The following is a 17,015-nucleotide window of genomic DNA, read 5'->3' as shown; positions in this document are numbered from 1 at the left end:
TTAAGTTAATTTATTTGGATATTTTATTATGAAATTACTTCTTCTTCTTCTTCTTCTTCTTTTAAAAAAATGGAGATTTATTACTAAAAAATCTACGGATTACAACGAGATTAGAAAGAAGGGGAATCTAAAGAAGATCTTTTAAGAAAGAAGGAACGCCATTCTTGAATAATAGAAGAAATTTTCAGTATTAATCCTTCCTCTGTCTTGGCGTCTTAGCCTCCGAGTTGAAGATACGACGATTCCTCTCTTGCCAAATAGACAACCCAATAATAGAAAGAAGAAAAGCAGTTGGCTTTCTTTCAGCCGACTTGACGAAGGATTTTATCCATGAGTTCCGATAAGACTGAATCGAAGTAAGCCAGGGGAGGGAGATTGAAATGAGTAATCACATTCAGAGAGAACGAAGAGAGCAAAGAGAAAGTGATTAACCTGTCTTTGTAGCATTGCCACAAAGGGGGGGCAAATGAGATTGGAGATTAATCCCTGACGCAACAGAGGGGGAAAAAAAATAAAATGCAGAAGATCTATGTACTATGTTTCGATTGGGTTGCACTAAATAATTCATCCTTATGAGTTCTCAGAAACCATCTCAATGGCTTCTAATTTATAGGGAACACTCGTTTCTTAATCATGGATGACCTGTCGTATATATGATTTCATTGTGTGAAAAAAAAAAATTTGTACTTAAACTTTAGGCATGACTTTTAGTCATTTATTTAAGTAAAAATATAGAATAATACTTAATAAATAAAAATTCTAAAAGGGTAAAAAAAAATATTACAAATTATAAATTCAGATCAAAACAATCACTAATAAATCGTAACAATTACAAGATTAACTTACTAAATAATCCATCGATCATCACGACTTTATCTGACACAGTCTTGATCGCTAGACTCCACGATTTATTATTTTTTATGATCAATTTCTAATTTTAGTAATCCTCAATATTGATCTTAAAATGAATATTTTCAATATAAAAGATGAGAGTAAACCCTCCGTCAATAACAAATTTTATTTCTTTGAAAACTTCTCTTCTAATAAATGACCTAACTTGTCTAGCCCTTATATATATATATATATATATATAAAGCCAAATCCAAATTAAATTAGGCCCACAATCTAGCTAGTTTAGTCTTTTGAGAACCTATTTATAAGAAATGGACTGACGTAATTTTGAAGCTGAATGAATATACAGTCCACAGATGATAGCTTGGGGCTATTGCACATAAATAGGCCTTTCTGGTGTTTGTTCGCACAATAGGAGTGCCTTTTTGGGCAGCATATAGCCAAGGCCCGAATCCATTAGGTGATTGGATCTAACGTGGGTTACTCAGACTAGGCCAATCCAATCTTAGATCATACTGGGGAATTGGACCGGGCTCCCACTTATTCGTTAAGATTACAATTAGATTGTCTCTTAATTTACTTGTTTATTGTCTACTGTTAGTTTTAAGTTCTTAACTCCGAATGCAACACAACTTATGAATTCTTTTCTTTTAGATGTTTCATATCATGAATTATTTAATCATCTGAATCTTATGATATACATCATATTGAGAAAAAAGATTTTATAAAGAGTGAAACCTTATTTCTTTTGGATATCTATTCATTAATAAGATAATATCCACCGCTCTGTGGAAAAAAAAAAAAAAAAACTAATAATGCTGTATGAATGCCGTGGTTTTGCATAAGTCTCCGTCCGAGGAGCATACCTAGTCGAATTAACTAGTGTTGTCGATATCTCTTTGACATTACGTTACATGCTGGCAGATAAGGGCAAGGCAAACTTGCATCTATATATATCCAAGCCTCCACATAAGAAATTTCCATTTAATTGATTAATCCAATTGATGACGACTAGAGGGAGAATCTTTCAAGTATATCTCTGTCCTCTGACATCAGTATCATATATATATATATATATCACTTTACTGATGACCATCACTGTACTACTCAGATAACTTCATCCTAACTTCTTGAAAGGAGAACCCTTTCTCAGATAAATGATTTGAGATTGAACAGACGTTTTTGGCTTGAATTAATTTCTTAGTACTATGGACACTGGAACATGTACACCACATTAAACCAATTAATTGGAAAGCTTAAGGATAGGCTTTGGAAATACCCAATTAATAGTAAATAGTTTTTAAAACTAATTGTTAAGTAACTCCTTTTGACTTTACATATTCCACGTATACTAATATCGGAGATATGCAGGGCTCAACAAGTAGCAGTAGTTTTTATTCAAAAGGGAGAATAATTGATTACAGGTGGCCATAGTTTAGTAGTCTACTTTTAACTGTTAAACAATAATAACATTAAAATAGTTACTCACGTTCGGAATCAATGCACCTTAAACGACATATGCCATTCATGCTTTGCTGTAAAGATGTTCCAATTTGTTCATAAGAAACAAAAACTTAAACTTATGGTCGCCCTCAGATTTCTAGCAGAATGTCTCAGTATCTCCAGGCTAGCTTGCCTGTTTCACTTCTCCTATGGGTGTGTTCTTGAGCAGCCTCATGCAGCACACGGAAAAGGTTAGAATGATCCCACCCCACTCTACTCAAACTATCCATATAGATAAATTATATGAAAATTTTATATATACTTGTCAATGATTGTATAAGACGGTTGACCGGCTTCCCCTTCCTACTTGGTCGATTATATCACTAGGGTTTAACAATGTTTCTGTCCATAATTTTGCCGGACTTGCCCTACGCAATCGTTTATGTAAATAGTCTGATCTGGTGCAGCTGTGGATATCTCCTATAATTATAACCTTAAATGAATTCGGTCCACAGAGGTCTTCTCGGAAAAATAAAAAAAATAAAAATCACATAGAGATAAGTGTTATTGCAATTGGTAGAGAATCGCATGACTATATATATTGGTTGATCAACTAAGAAACATGAAGTTACGTACTCAACTGTAACATTTTTCTAGCAATATTAGTAGTGTTTTACATAGATAATTTCCACCATCTCATGAGATGATCGTTCCTCTTAATTTAAACCACTGTAGATGCTTGTATAGCCAAAGTTCGACTAAACAAACAAGCCATTCTCGTCAGACAACTCACCCGTCAGATTTATATTCAGCAAACAAAAATTCACTTGTCAGATCACGTGTTAGAGTACAAAAGTCATTGCTGGCTCGAGCTTTTGTTTTGTTTTCATTCTTTATTCTCTAGTCAAGTCGAAATCAGTTTATTTTTAGATTGGTTAGTGAGCACTGCATGCTATTTGAAGCTCTGCCATAAGAACAAAAAAAATGTACGACTTTACTGTCGTCGGCGAGTATGCGGCTGCTTTCATCTACATGCTATTTACCACTATGTCTGAGGAGTTTTAAATTTACTACTAAACATTCCTTTTGAATTGGGTTTCTACTTTCTGATTAGGTATCTTGTCCTGCACATTTACAACCATTTGTTTATCCAAATTATTTCTACTCAATTATTGTTGGCAGGAAGTAATTTAATGGAGGATTTATCAACGTACTCTTTTGTTTATTCGCTTCTATATTCACCGAACAGGTGTAATGAGTAGATATTTTTTAGATGGGTAGCCAATTAAATTTATCTTACCTATAGGAGATCTTACAATTAATTATGTTACACGAAGAACAATCATAGGTAAGACAAAGTTGATTGATTGGTTTTAAACCCTACTTATAGAACAATCATAGTCGGAAGAAATTCCTTGAGATCGTTTGGTAGAACCCAAGAAGAAAACAAGCTTGTTTTCAAGTAATAGTCTACAAAACCGATTTTAGTCCCCACGTGGATATTGGCATCGCAATCCTCTTCCTTTAAATTGCTGCGCTTAATTCTCTACCTCTTCACTTCCCAATAACCAAAAATATATCTTGAGATAAAAATGGCGGACTCAACCCCTCTCCTTCCTCCCTACATCTCCCCCTCCTTCTCAGATACCGAGAATCCAAAGTGTGTTAACCAAGTAATAGTACCCTCCATTGACGACGCCATAGAGAGGTATATCGGCGACACAGGCCTTCCCCAACTCTTCCGAGCCCTCTTCGTCGCCGTCGCCTGGATTTTCGACGCGCAACAAACCTTCATCAGCGTCTTCACCGACGCCGATCCCGCATGGCATTGCACCAAAGTTGGCGACGAGTCTTGCTCCTCCGCTCCCCAACGGTGCGACCTACCTAAGGATTCGTGGGCTTGGGACCTCCCCGAGCACACTTCCGTGGTGTCCGAGTGGGGTCTCGAGTGTTCCGGCGCCGCGCTCGTGTCGCTGCCGGCTTCGGCCTTCTTCGCCGGATGCCTCGTGGGCGGGTTCTTGCTCGCCACGCTCGCGGACTCCACGCTCGGGCGCAAGAACGTGCTGCTGCTCTCCTGCCTCAGCATGTCTCTCGCCGGAGCTCTCACGATCCTCTCCCCGAATGTGTGGGTCTATTCGGCTTTACGATTCGTGTGCGGGTTCGGGCGGGCGATGATCGGCACGTCAGCCCTCGTCCTGTCGACCGAGATCGTCGGTAAGAGGTGGCGAGACAAGGTGAGCATCTTCGGGTTCTTCTGCTTCACGCTCGGCTTCTTATCCCTGCCCGCCATAGCTTATGTGAACCGGACTTCATCGTGGAGGTCACTCTACTTATGGACATCTGTCCCTTCTTTTTGCTACACCATTCTGCTGTATTTTTTAGTGCACGAATCTCCGAGATGGCTCCTGGTGCGCGGGCGTAGACAGGAGGCCATCGACACGATAAAGAACATAGCCTCGTTGAATGGCAACCACATCCACTCAAGCTTCTCCACCCTACACGTCGGCGACGAGACGTGGAACACGAACGTCTTCTCCGCCATCAAGATGTTGTACGTGACGAGATGGGCTTTCCGGCGATTAGCGGCGATCATGACGGTGAGCTTCGGCGTCGGGATGATCTACTATGGGATGCCGCTCAATGTAGGGAATTTGGGTTCCAATCTCTACCTAAGTGTCACATTTAACGCGTTAGCGGAGTTTCCCTCCTCACTGGTCACATTCTTCCTCGTTGATAGATTGAATCGGAGGAGCTCGTTGCTTGTTTTCACTGCACTGAGTGGCATTTGCAGCGTAACTTGTGTCTATCCCTTGAAAGCAGAAGGGCTACGCATGGGCGTCGAAGTCGTCTCCTTCTTCAGTGCATGCACGGCGTTCAATATAGTCTTGATCTATAGCATCGAGTTGTTTCCGACGTGTATTCGCAACTCCGCGATATCCATGGTGAGGCAGGCTGTTGTTCTTGGAGGAGTTCTGGCTCCTCTCTTGGTTGCGGAAGGACGGAAGAGAAGCTTCCTGTCTTTCGGGGTGTTTGGCCTCGTGATTGGCTGCTGTGGGCTGTTTGCTATTTGCTTGCCGGAGACGAGAGGGAGAAGCATGTGTGATACCATGGAGGAGGAAGGGCTCTCATCTAATTAATGCCAATCCATGAGTATGATTATGAATGGAATTTAATTGTCTATTGTTTGGTATATATGCTTAAGATGGTCACTGGACTAAATTACATATTAATTGGCCCCTCTGATTTTGCCTCACATCAAACTACCTTTTAAACTATCATTTATATCAACCTCCTATAATTAAATATTAATACGCAATTATTAACTTTTTCTTTTCATCCATCCAAATTCAAATAAATAAATTATATAACACTTGTATGATATTAATAATTCAATTATTCATCCTTTTGGATTAATTCTATTTTGATCCCCTCAACTATAATTCTATATTATCTTTATCCCCTTAAGAAAAAATTCCTCTTAATTATCTAATTGGATTCATTCGTTAGAAATTCTGTAAAAGAAAACGTTTGAAAAATTAGCTAACTAATTAGATGGACATAAATACCCTTAATTTCTTTTCATTCTCTTATTATAAGTAAAATTTTAAGGTAATTAGAGCTATCGATTTAGAATTTAATATTTAAAAAAGTTACTATAGATATCACTAAATTTAGAAGATTGAAGGATATAGAAGAAAAATAAGAATAAAAAGTTAATTAAAAAAAATTCTATCAATTTTTTTAATAAAATATTGACGGAGGGGAAGTTTAACAATGTAATTAGATAATTCAAATAGTATATGTGTTCACTTTTTTGGGGTGAAAATGATAGATAGTTGAAGGTTTCAAAATACAATTAATCCTTCTTCTTTTTTTTAATCTTGTAAAAATTATCTCTACTTCAGTAGATAAAACTAGGCGTTGTTCACATGCTCTTAGATTTGAGACGTTAACCAGTGCAGTCTTTCTTGACGTACAACTGGGTAGTTGTTCTTGAGATGTTCATTAATTACCATGTCATCACCACAAATCGAATAAGATACCCTCACTGATCCTATAAGATGGATAATTCTTGCGAGTCGTGAAAAGATCTGGACCGCCAGTCTGATCCCTCCCTTTGAGAAAGCAGCAGATTCACACACAGTCCGAATTGCTGGAACCTTCTGCAACAGTGTCGGCAGCTCTGAGTAGCCAAATCCAGCAATTAATTGCAACAGCTTTAGCCAATTTTAAGGATGGCAAAGCATCTCGACTAAGGAAGGAGCATTCTCGTCTGAATTAAGGTTTCTCTCGTGCTCCTCCTCCTCTTTTAACAATAACGCAAACACTATGGGAGTCTCAAATTGACCATAGTCAGTAGAGAAGCCATTCCAAAGATCAAAGGGGCGAGAATCACAGATATCTCAGAATATCGTCTTAATCATATAGGTGATATATTACAAAACACACAAACTGAGGGACTATATAGGTAGTATAGTGCAGACCACACAAACTTAGCTGTTCACATAAACTAATAAAGTGTTCAAGCAGTATATATATTTGCCTCAGGCAACTTTAGAGAGCCCCTTAACTGTTGGTAAAACGGCAATAGCCATAACCGTCTTGTGCAGGAAAAAGTAAAAAGATTTGTGCAGTGGCTGGTGCCCTGGATCTCTTCAGCAGTTCACTAATGGTCATGATCATGTGCTGCCTATTTGGGTACATGTTAAGATCTTGGCGAAGAGTTAGATAGGCATGATCAAGAGAAACCGCTCTTTCCAAGAGAAACTGCAACAGAACTAAGTGATTGAATCGACCTTCAAAGTTGTCTATTGAGATGGTTTGCAGGTGCTCAAAACAGAGCTCAGGAGGGTCCTCCAGGTTTATATCAAAAAAGAAGTATTGTATGATTGAATCTTCATAAGTGGTTGGGAGCTGCAAATTCATCACAGGATATAGAAATAAATTATCACATAAAGAGACAAAGCAAAATAAGAAGTGATTCTCCAGCTGCAAGAGGATATACCTCTATTGACAATTTCTCCAGACAAGGGAAACAACATTGCTTGAAGAACCTATATAAGTTCATGATATCATTATCGTCTATCTGGTGCATTGACAGTCGCAGCACTCGAAGGTTTGGCAATGCAAATGATGCAGAAGTTCCAGGTCCAAACATGTGCTGATGCATTGCGTGAGTTAGCTAAAGCTCAATAATTACAGGAAAAGTGAATTATGAAAAGATGAAATAAGTTACCTGGATTCCCCTACTACACAGGGTTAAAACCTCAACATGTTCAAGGGCTACAAGAGCCTCCAACCAATTGTTTGGGCGGAACCAATATTCTGCAGCAGCTGAACACAAAATGACGTGCACCAAGGATGAGATGTTATAGAACAGAAACACACTTGGGAACCTGCTAATGTAATAGAATTTCTCAAGATTTGGAGCTGATATCTCAACCACATCAACATTCCAACAGTTAACCACTCTCAGGTAATTCAGCCGTGGCAATGGGCCTGAAACTCTAAGACTCTGCAGCATTATGCACAAACTTAGGTCCAGCTTTCTGAGAAGAGGACAATTAGAAACTACTCTTTCCAACATAGAATCAGTGATGTTCACTCCATGAAGATTTAAGACCTCAAGGAAGCCGAAGTGCTCAAATCTGAACCTTTTGTATAGTCTGCAGTAACTCAAGTTTAAAACAGCAAGCTGATTGCCCCTGAATATTCTTTCCTTCAGTTCGGGCCTTCTTCGCCTGTACTCTAGTCTGCCATCTATATGACATGAAGTCAGTCCTTGTGAGAAGTTAAGATGGAACTCTTCAACACCACATGATATTGCTTGCTGTATCCAATTCTTCACAGTATTTTCAAAGCGGTCCCCAGGATTAAAGAAGAGCCGGAAAACCTCTATTCTTCTATTCCGGTACTGTTGCATGTACCCGCTTATCTCTTCCACAAATTCCCCCTGTGTATCTTCATTCACATAAGTCGTAGCAAAATCAAGTGTAGAAGAGTAAAGGAAGCGGCACCTCCACAGATCTTTCCACTGAGTTGATAGCACACCTGTTCTAATAGCATCCTTTCGTGGAAGTAGGCTGAGAATATGAAGTCGGATCATTTCAGGGAGTTCACTGATTCTGTCATGAGGACAGTCTCGCTCCATATATCCACCACTTGCCATAATGTTGTTTATGGTGCTGCCAGTATCCTCTGTTAAATCAACCCAAAAACAAAAGACAATTGAAGCTGCAATAACATATGAGATAGATCCATTAGGTTGATCTACAAGAATGAGCTCAGAAGATGCATTAAAGATGAGCCCCTTGAAATTTTAATCAAATTTGAAGCGCCATTAACCAATCAGTAGAAACAGTTTTAATCTTCAACTTCTGAATGATCGATATTGGGGTGTTCAGTGCATGTGGATCCCGCCAATGGGGAGTTGGAATGGGCAAGATGTGGTTTTTACCCCCATCCTGAAAGAATGTTTCTGAGACTCAAATCTGAATTAATGGCGCACACGGGGGCATGACTTCTCTGTTAAATAAAGTGAATAATAAACATATGGTTGTTAGAAGGCAAAAATGTGGCATTCTGCATCCTTAGACAGAGGGAGAGGCGATGAATAGACTGTAAATCTGGAATGGTAAGTAATTGCAGTAAATGATTTTTCAGTTTCAGTGCGAACATCAGAGTTGAACTGGAAGGAACCCACTTCAATTAGGTTGGTCAAGGAATAATTCAGATACTAAAACCAACAATTCACTTATTATTTCAAACTTTTTCTTGTCAAGCATAAAAACCAGTAAGAGATATCACGCTAAGTCTCAATTATTTTATTCGGCAAGAAAGCAGATCATAATTCTGGTCATCTCTTCCATCCATGCTAATAAACCTATTTATCAAATTTATATGTTCAAATCAACATGAAGGCTATATAAATATAAATCACAAAATTAGATTGCATTCCTACACGTCTTTCATCTTTTAATGTCAGACACCTTATTCTAATCAGGGTAGTGAAGTTGGACATAAGTTAATAGATTGTGAAACCTTAATTACGTGGCATATGTTATGCTTCAGAGGTTCAAAGAAGCAGATCGGGCATGGTTAAGGGTTTCATGTTACTGATGTGTAATGTGGGTCTTCCTTTATGCATAACAATATAATTTTGTCTAGAGTACAATTTTTTTCCCGAGTCTCAATGCTTCTTCACTTAGCATTGCACCTAAAAAAAAGAGAAGAAGAAGAAATAACAGGGTGTCTTTAACAAATATATGGGAACTCCAAATGTTGCAAGCCGAGGAGGAAAAGATTAAAAAAAAAGGATCATGTTAAAGATTTCAAGAATTTTAGGCCAAGTTTGATTCGTGCATAAAACCTCCCTTGTTTGCAAATTAACTTTCCTTTTTCTTGTAAATAGCCCTCAAACACCACTCTCTCTCTATAAATATGCATAAGTCTGCTCAACGTGTAAAATATTAAATTATGCACTTTTTTATCTCAGGTGAGAGGGTATGATAAAGTTATCACACCCATTTCCTTACCAGAATGTGCAAAAACCCTTTAATCACGTTTAAGGCTTATTCACCAACCAAACGAGGTCTTACTCTTATATATGTCAAATGCACTTAGATTTCTGGAAGGGTATCCATGGTTCAAATCCATGAAAACTTGGGTGCAAGGAGGTAAGCTTTATCATCACACTAAGTGATGCCCTAAAGGAAATGATATAAATAGTTGTGCACCAAAGAGTTACTAACTTCACTGTGTCAGATACTAAAACTAAAGAAAAGTTGCAATTTTTTTCTTTCTTAAACTAGCAAATGCAGTTACAAGAAAGAAGAGCTAATAGTTAATTGAAGCCTCAATAATAGCTGAGATAAAGTAACTCATGCTTAATATCACCTCAACTTGATGACCTATAATTGAATGAAAATCATTTGACCAACGAAAATCATAAACACATTCATTTGTCAATAAGTCAATAATCTAGGAAGCCCTATTACTGCAGAAGAGAAACTTCTGGGAACATAGTATATAAAAACCTTGTGCCAAGAATTTCTTCTATTTACAAGGACAAATTAATCGAGCAAGTTTATAGTGCATATAATTAAAGTAAAAAATACATGAAGAGTATCCAGTCAGATATAGATGTCTGAGAATGCCAAAAAAATATGTTCTTGACACTCAGTAACAGACTCCCAATTCATTTGGGGCTCAATCCTAACATAGCAGTACCTTACAAACTAAGGGAGAAAATGGTCTATTTGAAATGATTCTTCTTACTGAAACTTTGGCGGAAAATTATATCTGAATCTCCTAAAGAAAATGGAAACTAAAACTTCCTATTTCAATAGTAATACAAACCTTACCCAAACTAAGGAAAATATAGTCATGCAGCCCTAAACTAAGAAGTGACTGCGATCAGATTGCCATACAGAAAAAGGGCCTGACACATTTACTTATAAATCCCACACAGTATGGTTCTCTTTTTCCCTCTCCTTTTTAGAATAAGGCTTGTTTTATTCAACTTTCCTCTATTTATTTCCTTTTTTTCCTCTCAGGCAATTAGGTAGAGCTATTGTCCTTCTTACCATTGTAGCCTAAAAGTTATGGTCTTCCTTTACTATGTTCTCCTTATTTTTCATGCCAGTAATCTGATAAACTAATTGTTGCCCTTGGATGTCCTGAAACATGGATGAACCTAGAGCACCCTATAGTCCTGAAACATTGATGAACCCTTTTCTTACTCCAAAGTGTTGATCTTGGGAGTTTCCTTATTTAGAGATGTTTTAGTTTAGCTTCGAGTATGACAGTATGTACTAATTAAATTGATCAGTAGATTGGTGGTTCCTGCCTTTGTGCTCTATTGAATATGTAGTAATTGTACCCTATGGAATTTCATTCTCATCAATTATCCTTATTCTGATAAACTTGAACAAAACACTGGAACTGTGTAATCCCAATCCGATCTTCTCTTCCTGACATAGAAAACCTTCATTATAGCAACAGTTGACTCCTCTATGAAAATTGATAGTATATTCAATCTTGTACCTCTTTAATCTTCCTGAATGTCTCGAGGAAAAGTACAACCCATATTTTTTAGAAGCACTTAAATCAGACTGTCCAGGTGCTGCATGCTTATATTCTTTTGAGAGTTTTTTCTTATCCTTCACATGAATATTTAGTAGATCAAGAAAGGATAAAAGTCTATACATATGATACAACAGAGAGAAAGGTAACATATTCAAGGAAGAGCTACAGAAAATCAATAGCACTAAAAAGAAAGTATAAAAAGCCTCCCTTTTATAGAATCCATTAAATCCTTCGTCCAAAAAAATCCTATATGCCAACATGCAAAGTGTTTTAGCATAAGAATATTCTTTGGAGAAACTTTTCTGTGGAGGAACACAACAATTCTGAAATGGCATGCAAGATTTCAAATTTAAGTAAAAAAATCCTTCTAATGCTTGAATTAGGAAACAATCTAGATAGGTAATCAACACCTGCAAACATAGATTAAAGAAAAATGACTTACCAAAAAAGAGAGCATCAAGATTCACACCTTGAAGAAGGAAATTATTTTCCATGTATAAAATGGATAAATAATAAAATATGTAAAGGATACTTAAATGATAAATATAATATTTCAAATACCTGGTGGCAGATTTCTTTTCTTTGAGATTTCAGAGAAAATTAACTGCCTACTTTCTCTCTTCGTATGTCTTCAGATCCAAGATCATGATACTTCCCAAAGATCGAAATTTTTGATGTCTGTGAACTTTATTTCACAAGAAGAGTAGACACAACTAGGGAAGAAGAAAAGGATCGAGTCTAGTTATGTGGCATTTACCCACATAGTTTTGTGTCAAAGGTTCAGATCTTCCTAGCTAGAAAGGATAACCAACCAATGGAAACTTACAATCGATATTTCTCATTTATAGAGTACTCAAGAGAAGGATCCCAATATAATCTATCAATGCGTTTTTTGAAATCGATATGCTTTTAATGCTTAGCTCCACTTGGCACTCAGTATCTGTCCTCTTGCAGTCCATGTGTTGTTAAATTCATAACTCTAAAACCGTTCAAAGTGTCTGATTCAAGCCAGTTCATATCACTGAAAACAGAATCATGTTTTATGCAAAGTGTGGTTCAGTCAGCCCATTGCATAGGTTAATGCAAGCAAGACTCACGTGATAAGTTTGATTGTTACAAATCACTCGTCGACCTAACAAACCGATGTTTTACTAATTTCCATATATGTAAATAAATGAGCGGTTTTCATTCTGTTGTAAAAAGTAAAAAAATTCTTCGCATTAAGATGCTAGTCTACCTTCACACATTTTACTAATTTTCATATATGTAAATAAATGAGCTGTTTTCATTCTGTTGTAAGAAGTAAAAAAATTCTTCGCATTAAGATGCTACTCTACCTTCAATTGGTGAAATAATCATTCTGCCTATAATCTACTTAGGTTTAATGGAAAAATAGTCAATCTATTGTCCTTCATTCCTTCATTTCACAATTATGTACTATCTAATCCCAATTGGGAGTTGAGTAACTCTCTTAATTAAATTAAAAGTAGTTTCTTACTTGGCATGATGTGTACTAAATCAGCCTAGTCTATATAGACATTTTTTTGTTCCGCTAATCAAGTGGTCTACCATCAATCTTTGTTTCCTCTAGAATGAATTTTTGCCCAACCACGAAAACAAGGACTGAGAATTAGTACACACATGATTTCCTATAGTCCTTTTACCAGCTTTAAAAATTACTGTAATGGATTTGCCACATGGTTTGAAGATTCGAGTTTCTGAGTGATAATCTCTTGTAACATGAGTGGAAAAGCCCAAGAATTATATTTAGGAAAACAACATTACATGTTAAGTTAGGATATCTTTCACAATTTAGACATCATAATTTATCAAATCCTGAAGCAATCAAGCTAGTGCCATGAAGCTCCTACTCCAAACAAAAGTCACCCCCTTAGCTAAGCAGCAGGGTTATAACACTCTTAAGGACCAAATGCACCAATTTGATCTTTAAAGCATTGTTAATAACAAAACAATCTGTTGTAATACCAGAAAGATATTTTGATTTCTGAGCATTCTCCCTCGACAAGAATAAGCTTATTTAATATAGTTTGCATTTAATGACAGAGTAGCAGTCATTGAAATTCTTTGAAAAGAAGAGTTTCTTGCATTTATACCCCCTTAAAAGTTCCCTGACTGTGTGTATAACCTTGTAAATTAGGTATGAACCTCCATGTCCCTTAAAAAACCTTGCTTTCTGCATGGATACACATTAAAACTTCTACTTTTAAGGTGGATACCTCTCGATGATAAAAGATGATTACAATATGAACAATTTAAAAGTAAAAAGATAACAATACCTTTAAACATTTTGCATGTATAACTCTCAATTAAGGTACTTCTGTCCTTTTACTGTTAAATAGTTCAAAATTTAACTTCTAGTTGTCAAGAAAGTAATATGAAGGTTATCCATATAAAAATTAAGAGTTTTGAGACTAACGCACACAAATATGATCTTTAGAGTTTAGAAGGCTATACATGTAAACAAGGGAATTTTCAAGGGTGTTCATGCAAAAGAACTCGCTTAACAACTTACAAAAATCACAAGGAACCACCGGAAAACATCCTTGAACACCTGCACTATCCGAGAGAAATCTCTCGGGCTCTGTATGTGTTAGGTGATCTTCTAAGTTGTTGGATGCTCAGTGACTGCAGGTTGATTAGAAGTCATTAGAATTGAATGGTCCTTAAATTAAGCAATAGGACAAGAAAGAAATTATTTCTAATGCAAGAATAATTGTGTAAAATAGTTAAGCTGACAAAACCATTTAAAAAAAAAAAACTTAGAATATCAATGGAGATAATTCATTGTTCTCTGCTGCATTTTAAGGTGAAGCTTTGGAGGGTTTTAGAGTGAAATCAATCTGGACCTACGCAGTCCAAACATACACTGAAGGATATCAGAAATAGTTAAACTTTATAGATAAACAAGTATTATACATGCTATACAAAATTCAATCTCATTATGTGACATTTATGGAGAATCCAACAGAAAATGATAATCAACTTGTGCCTGAACCCTGCTACACAAAGGTCTTGGCACAATCCAGTATCATAGGTAGTACAAGTTGTTCTTGTGTTGCAACTATTTCCCACATGTCAAAACCCATAATGCCCCAACTAAATATCAAAATCTATTAAACAAATAAATACTCGGGAACCTTATAATTTAGTGAAACGTCTCAAGAGATAGTGCAAATATTCCAATCATTATATTTACCAAAAAATGAGAACAAATTGATTTCTGAACTGCATTATAGTTACCTGTACCATAAATTACAGCATCATAACTCATGGAGCACCATGAATATCGAGAAGGCAATTTGCAACTGCTTCGTGGACTTCTAAGTCACTGCTGTCCACAATAAGATGTAAGAAGACAGGAACAGAATGCTCAAATTGGAATCTTGAGGACAGTCCAGATTACCTATCCAGAAGACTGAAAAAAAAATTTGTATCATCGATGGATTTATGAATGACAGAATCTCCCACCATCTATCAATTGTCTTTGGAACTCTTATTCTCTTTATCTTCTTCCCTCTCCAATCTTCTCAACTTACGAGGTCTGTCATTTCCTTGTAAGAAGTCACTAATTTGTCCTACATCAACCATCCGCTTATTGAAATCTTTACGTCCCAAATATTTCACCATTTAAGAAGTGTCTTCCTGTTCTTGTAGTAAAAGATCTTACTTTTTGCCTTGTTATTTTTAATTTCCAGCATAATATTTACTATTACTCTAATGTCTACCAATAACCATTAGCTATATTCTCTAAAAGGTTGATCTTTCGAGCTGATACGGTGCCAGACCTAGTCTCTGACTCATCCAGAATGAAGACATTTCAGTCTATCTTCTTGTCAACGATATAAAGTGGGTCAAACTTCCATATCCTCACTTGATATTTCTCCACATTCTCCTTGGGTTTCATTCCAAGACTTGACTTACGAGTTAGAAGGAAGTAGATAATATGTTTTCATGCATAAAATATTTAGTAATACCCGCAGTAACTCATCCAGCTTTAAAAGTAATATAAGTTAAAATATCAACATATATTTGCAGAGGAAGGAAAAGGTTCCATAAAAACAAATTTAGCATGTCATCATTTCTGTTGAATTGAGATGACATCCTGATAATTTGGTGGACCACAGAGGATTAGTAAGGAGAATAATTAGCAGAACTAAGACACAAGAGGGGCCGAAGAAAAAGATACAACTTACTAGACTAGATTTATGACAATTGATCAGATGCACCTTGAATGAAGCCTTGTGGGCATGGTAGATAACAAATCCTTATCCCCAAATCGCTGTCCTCTAGTAACATTCAAGACACGGTAAAAATGAAACTTCACAAAATTAGCTAAAAGAAAGGAAGTGCGTTACTTTCTACCATTGGATGCTAACGGTTCCATTCCCTATTGGGATAGCAGAGGCAACAGATGCAAAACAATGAAACTACCCATTTGAGAAACTTCCCAGCAACTCCATAGACTAGTTACATGAGAAAGAACGAACAAATAAGCAAAACCAAAATTTTCTCCGAATTCTGACTTGAGAAGCCAAAATCAAAGTTGGAAAGATATGGAACACTGGAATATACTGCAATGCTGGCGTAAATAGCTTCTTAAGCGGTAACCCGCCTACCACTTACAAATTGGCAACATACGAAAATAAACAATACAAAATTGTTTCTCCCAGTGCGATCTAAGCTAGAGACAACCTTGCAGGATACATATAAAACATCATGGAAAATAAATTCACCATTTATCGCTATATAATCCACAGGAGTCTCTATTATGCATCGAAATGCGATTAAGACTATGAAAAATCTATTCTTAAAAAAAACTATGGAAAATCCAAACACAAAAAGGATAAAACAAAAGCAGTAGATATGCAAACGAGGGCTTAAAACTCTTATCACCCAGGAGAATCCTACACGAGAGAGAGAGAGAGAGAGAGAGAGAGGGAGAGGGAGAGGGAGAGGGAGAGGGAGAGGGAGAGGCGTTTTAAGGATGGGTATTATTCGAAAGCCTATAGTCGGCTTTCTCACCGAATCGCTTGCCGTCTTCAAGAAGAGACAGCTTAGCCGACGACTCTATATGAGAGTCGGCGAAGAAAAACGTTATCCACCGACTACGTCTTAAGTGGCCCTAACATCTTTTAAAAATGCCTCAGCCCTCAGGGGATCGAATTAAAAAAGAGGACAGGGCGTAACATGTAAACCGTAATAAATATATAAGGCAGGGTGCAAAATGTAAATGTAAAACTCAATAATATATAATAAATAGTTCTCTTTTCTTTCATTGTAGAGGAAGAAGTCTACACATATCTCGATTACATCTGAAGCTTTCAACTCGACTTCTTCTGAAGAAAACATTTATGAGATAACTAGCAAGTGGTGAATCTTTCATGAGAAGGCATTGTTAGGAGCAACAGTCATGTTAATTACAAGTATGAGATCAAAGCATCCGGCCGTGATTAGAGGAGGAAACAACAAGATGAGACCCCAGGATAGAATCAGTGGACTACCAGAAAGCATTCTCCTTCACATCAGCACTGAAGTGTGTAGTATTATTCTCTCTACTGGATGGGAGGAACATCTGGAAGCAGCTGTGGGTTTTCGCCTCCACTCTAGTCTTC

General features: G+C 36.8%; 2 protein-coding genes across 12 annotated transcripts; one reads left to right on the top strand and one right to left on the bottom strand.

Moving 5' to 3' along the window:
• The first annotated feature begins 3,737 nt into the window (after positions 1-3,737).
• Positions 3,738-5,485, top strand: LOC140784368 (organic cation/carnitine transporter 2-like). Its single transcript, XM_073131741.1, has one exon. It carries the CDS (start codon positions 3,888-3,890, stop codon positions 5,430-5,432), a length of 1,545 nt encoding a protein of 514 aa, XP_072987842.1. The 5' UTR covers positions 3,738-3,887; the 3' UTR covers positions 5,433-5,485.
• A 1,194-nt stretch (positions 5,486-6,679) lies between these two features.
• Positions 6,680-16,377, bottom strand: LOC140784369 (putative F-box protein At1g49610). 11 transcript variants are annotated; one of them, XM_073131750.1, is made up of 6 exons: positions 14,644-16,376; positions 13,916-14,028; positions 8,347-8,820; positions 7,532-8,256; positions 7,301-7,456; positions 6,680-7,209 (listed from the first exon to the last, which is right to left on the bottom strand). In XM_073131750.1, the coding sequence occupies exons 3-6, from the start codon at positions 8,462-8,464 to the stop codon at positions 6,862-6,864; spliced, it is 1,347 nt and encodes a 448-aa protein (XP_072987851.1). In that variant the 5' UTR covers positions 8,465-8,820; positions 13,916-14,028; positions 14,644-16,376; the 3' UTR covers positions 6,680-6,861. The 11 variants fall into 11 exon arrangements, with proteins under 11 accessions (XP_072987851.1, XP_072987844.1, XP_072987847.1 ...); XM_073131743.1 differs by having other exon boundaries at positions 7,532-8,820; positions 14,644-14,731; positions 14,807-16,376; XM_073131746.1 differs by having other exon boundaries at positions 7,532-8,820; positions 14,644-14,978; positions 15,597-16,376.
• Positions 16,378-17,015: the final 638 nt, after the last annotated feature.

Source organism: Typha latifolia, chromosome 3, assembly GCF_019914945.1.
Source record: "Typha latifolia isolate L0001 chromosome 3, TyphaL0001v2, whole genome shotgun sequence".
In the NCBI taxonomy this organism is placed as follows: Eukaryota; Viridiplantae; Streptophyta; class Magnoliopsida; order Poales; family Typhaceae; genus Typha; species Typha latifolia.
The sequence above is the reverse complement of the archived record's forward strand: the minus strand, read 5'-3'. Positions and strand labels throughout refer to the sequence as shown.

What these genes read in the sequence shown, in the direction of transcription:
- LOC140784368 (XM_073131741.1), top strand. Translation starts at nt 3,888, where the DNA reads ATGGCGGACTCAACCCCTCTCCTTCCTCCCTACATCTCCCCCTCCTTC.
- LOC140784369 (XM_073131747.1), bottom strand. Translation starts at nt 8,464, where the DNA reads ATGGCAAGTGGTGGATATATGGAGCGAGACTGTCCTCATGACAGAATC. An exon ending in TGTGTAGTAGGGGAATCCAG is followed by an intron (nt 7,457 to 7,531) that starts GTAACTTATTTC and finishes GCAATGCATCAG; the next exon opens with CACATGTTTGGACCTGGAAC. An exon ending in TGGAGAAATTGTCAATAGAG is followed by an intron (nt 7,210 to 7,300) that starts GTATATCCTCTT and finishes ATGAATTTGCAG; the next exon opens with CTCCCAACCACTTATGAAGA.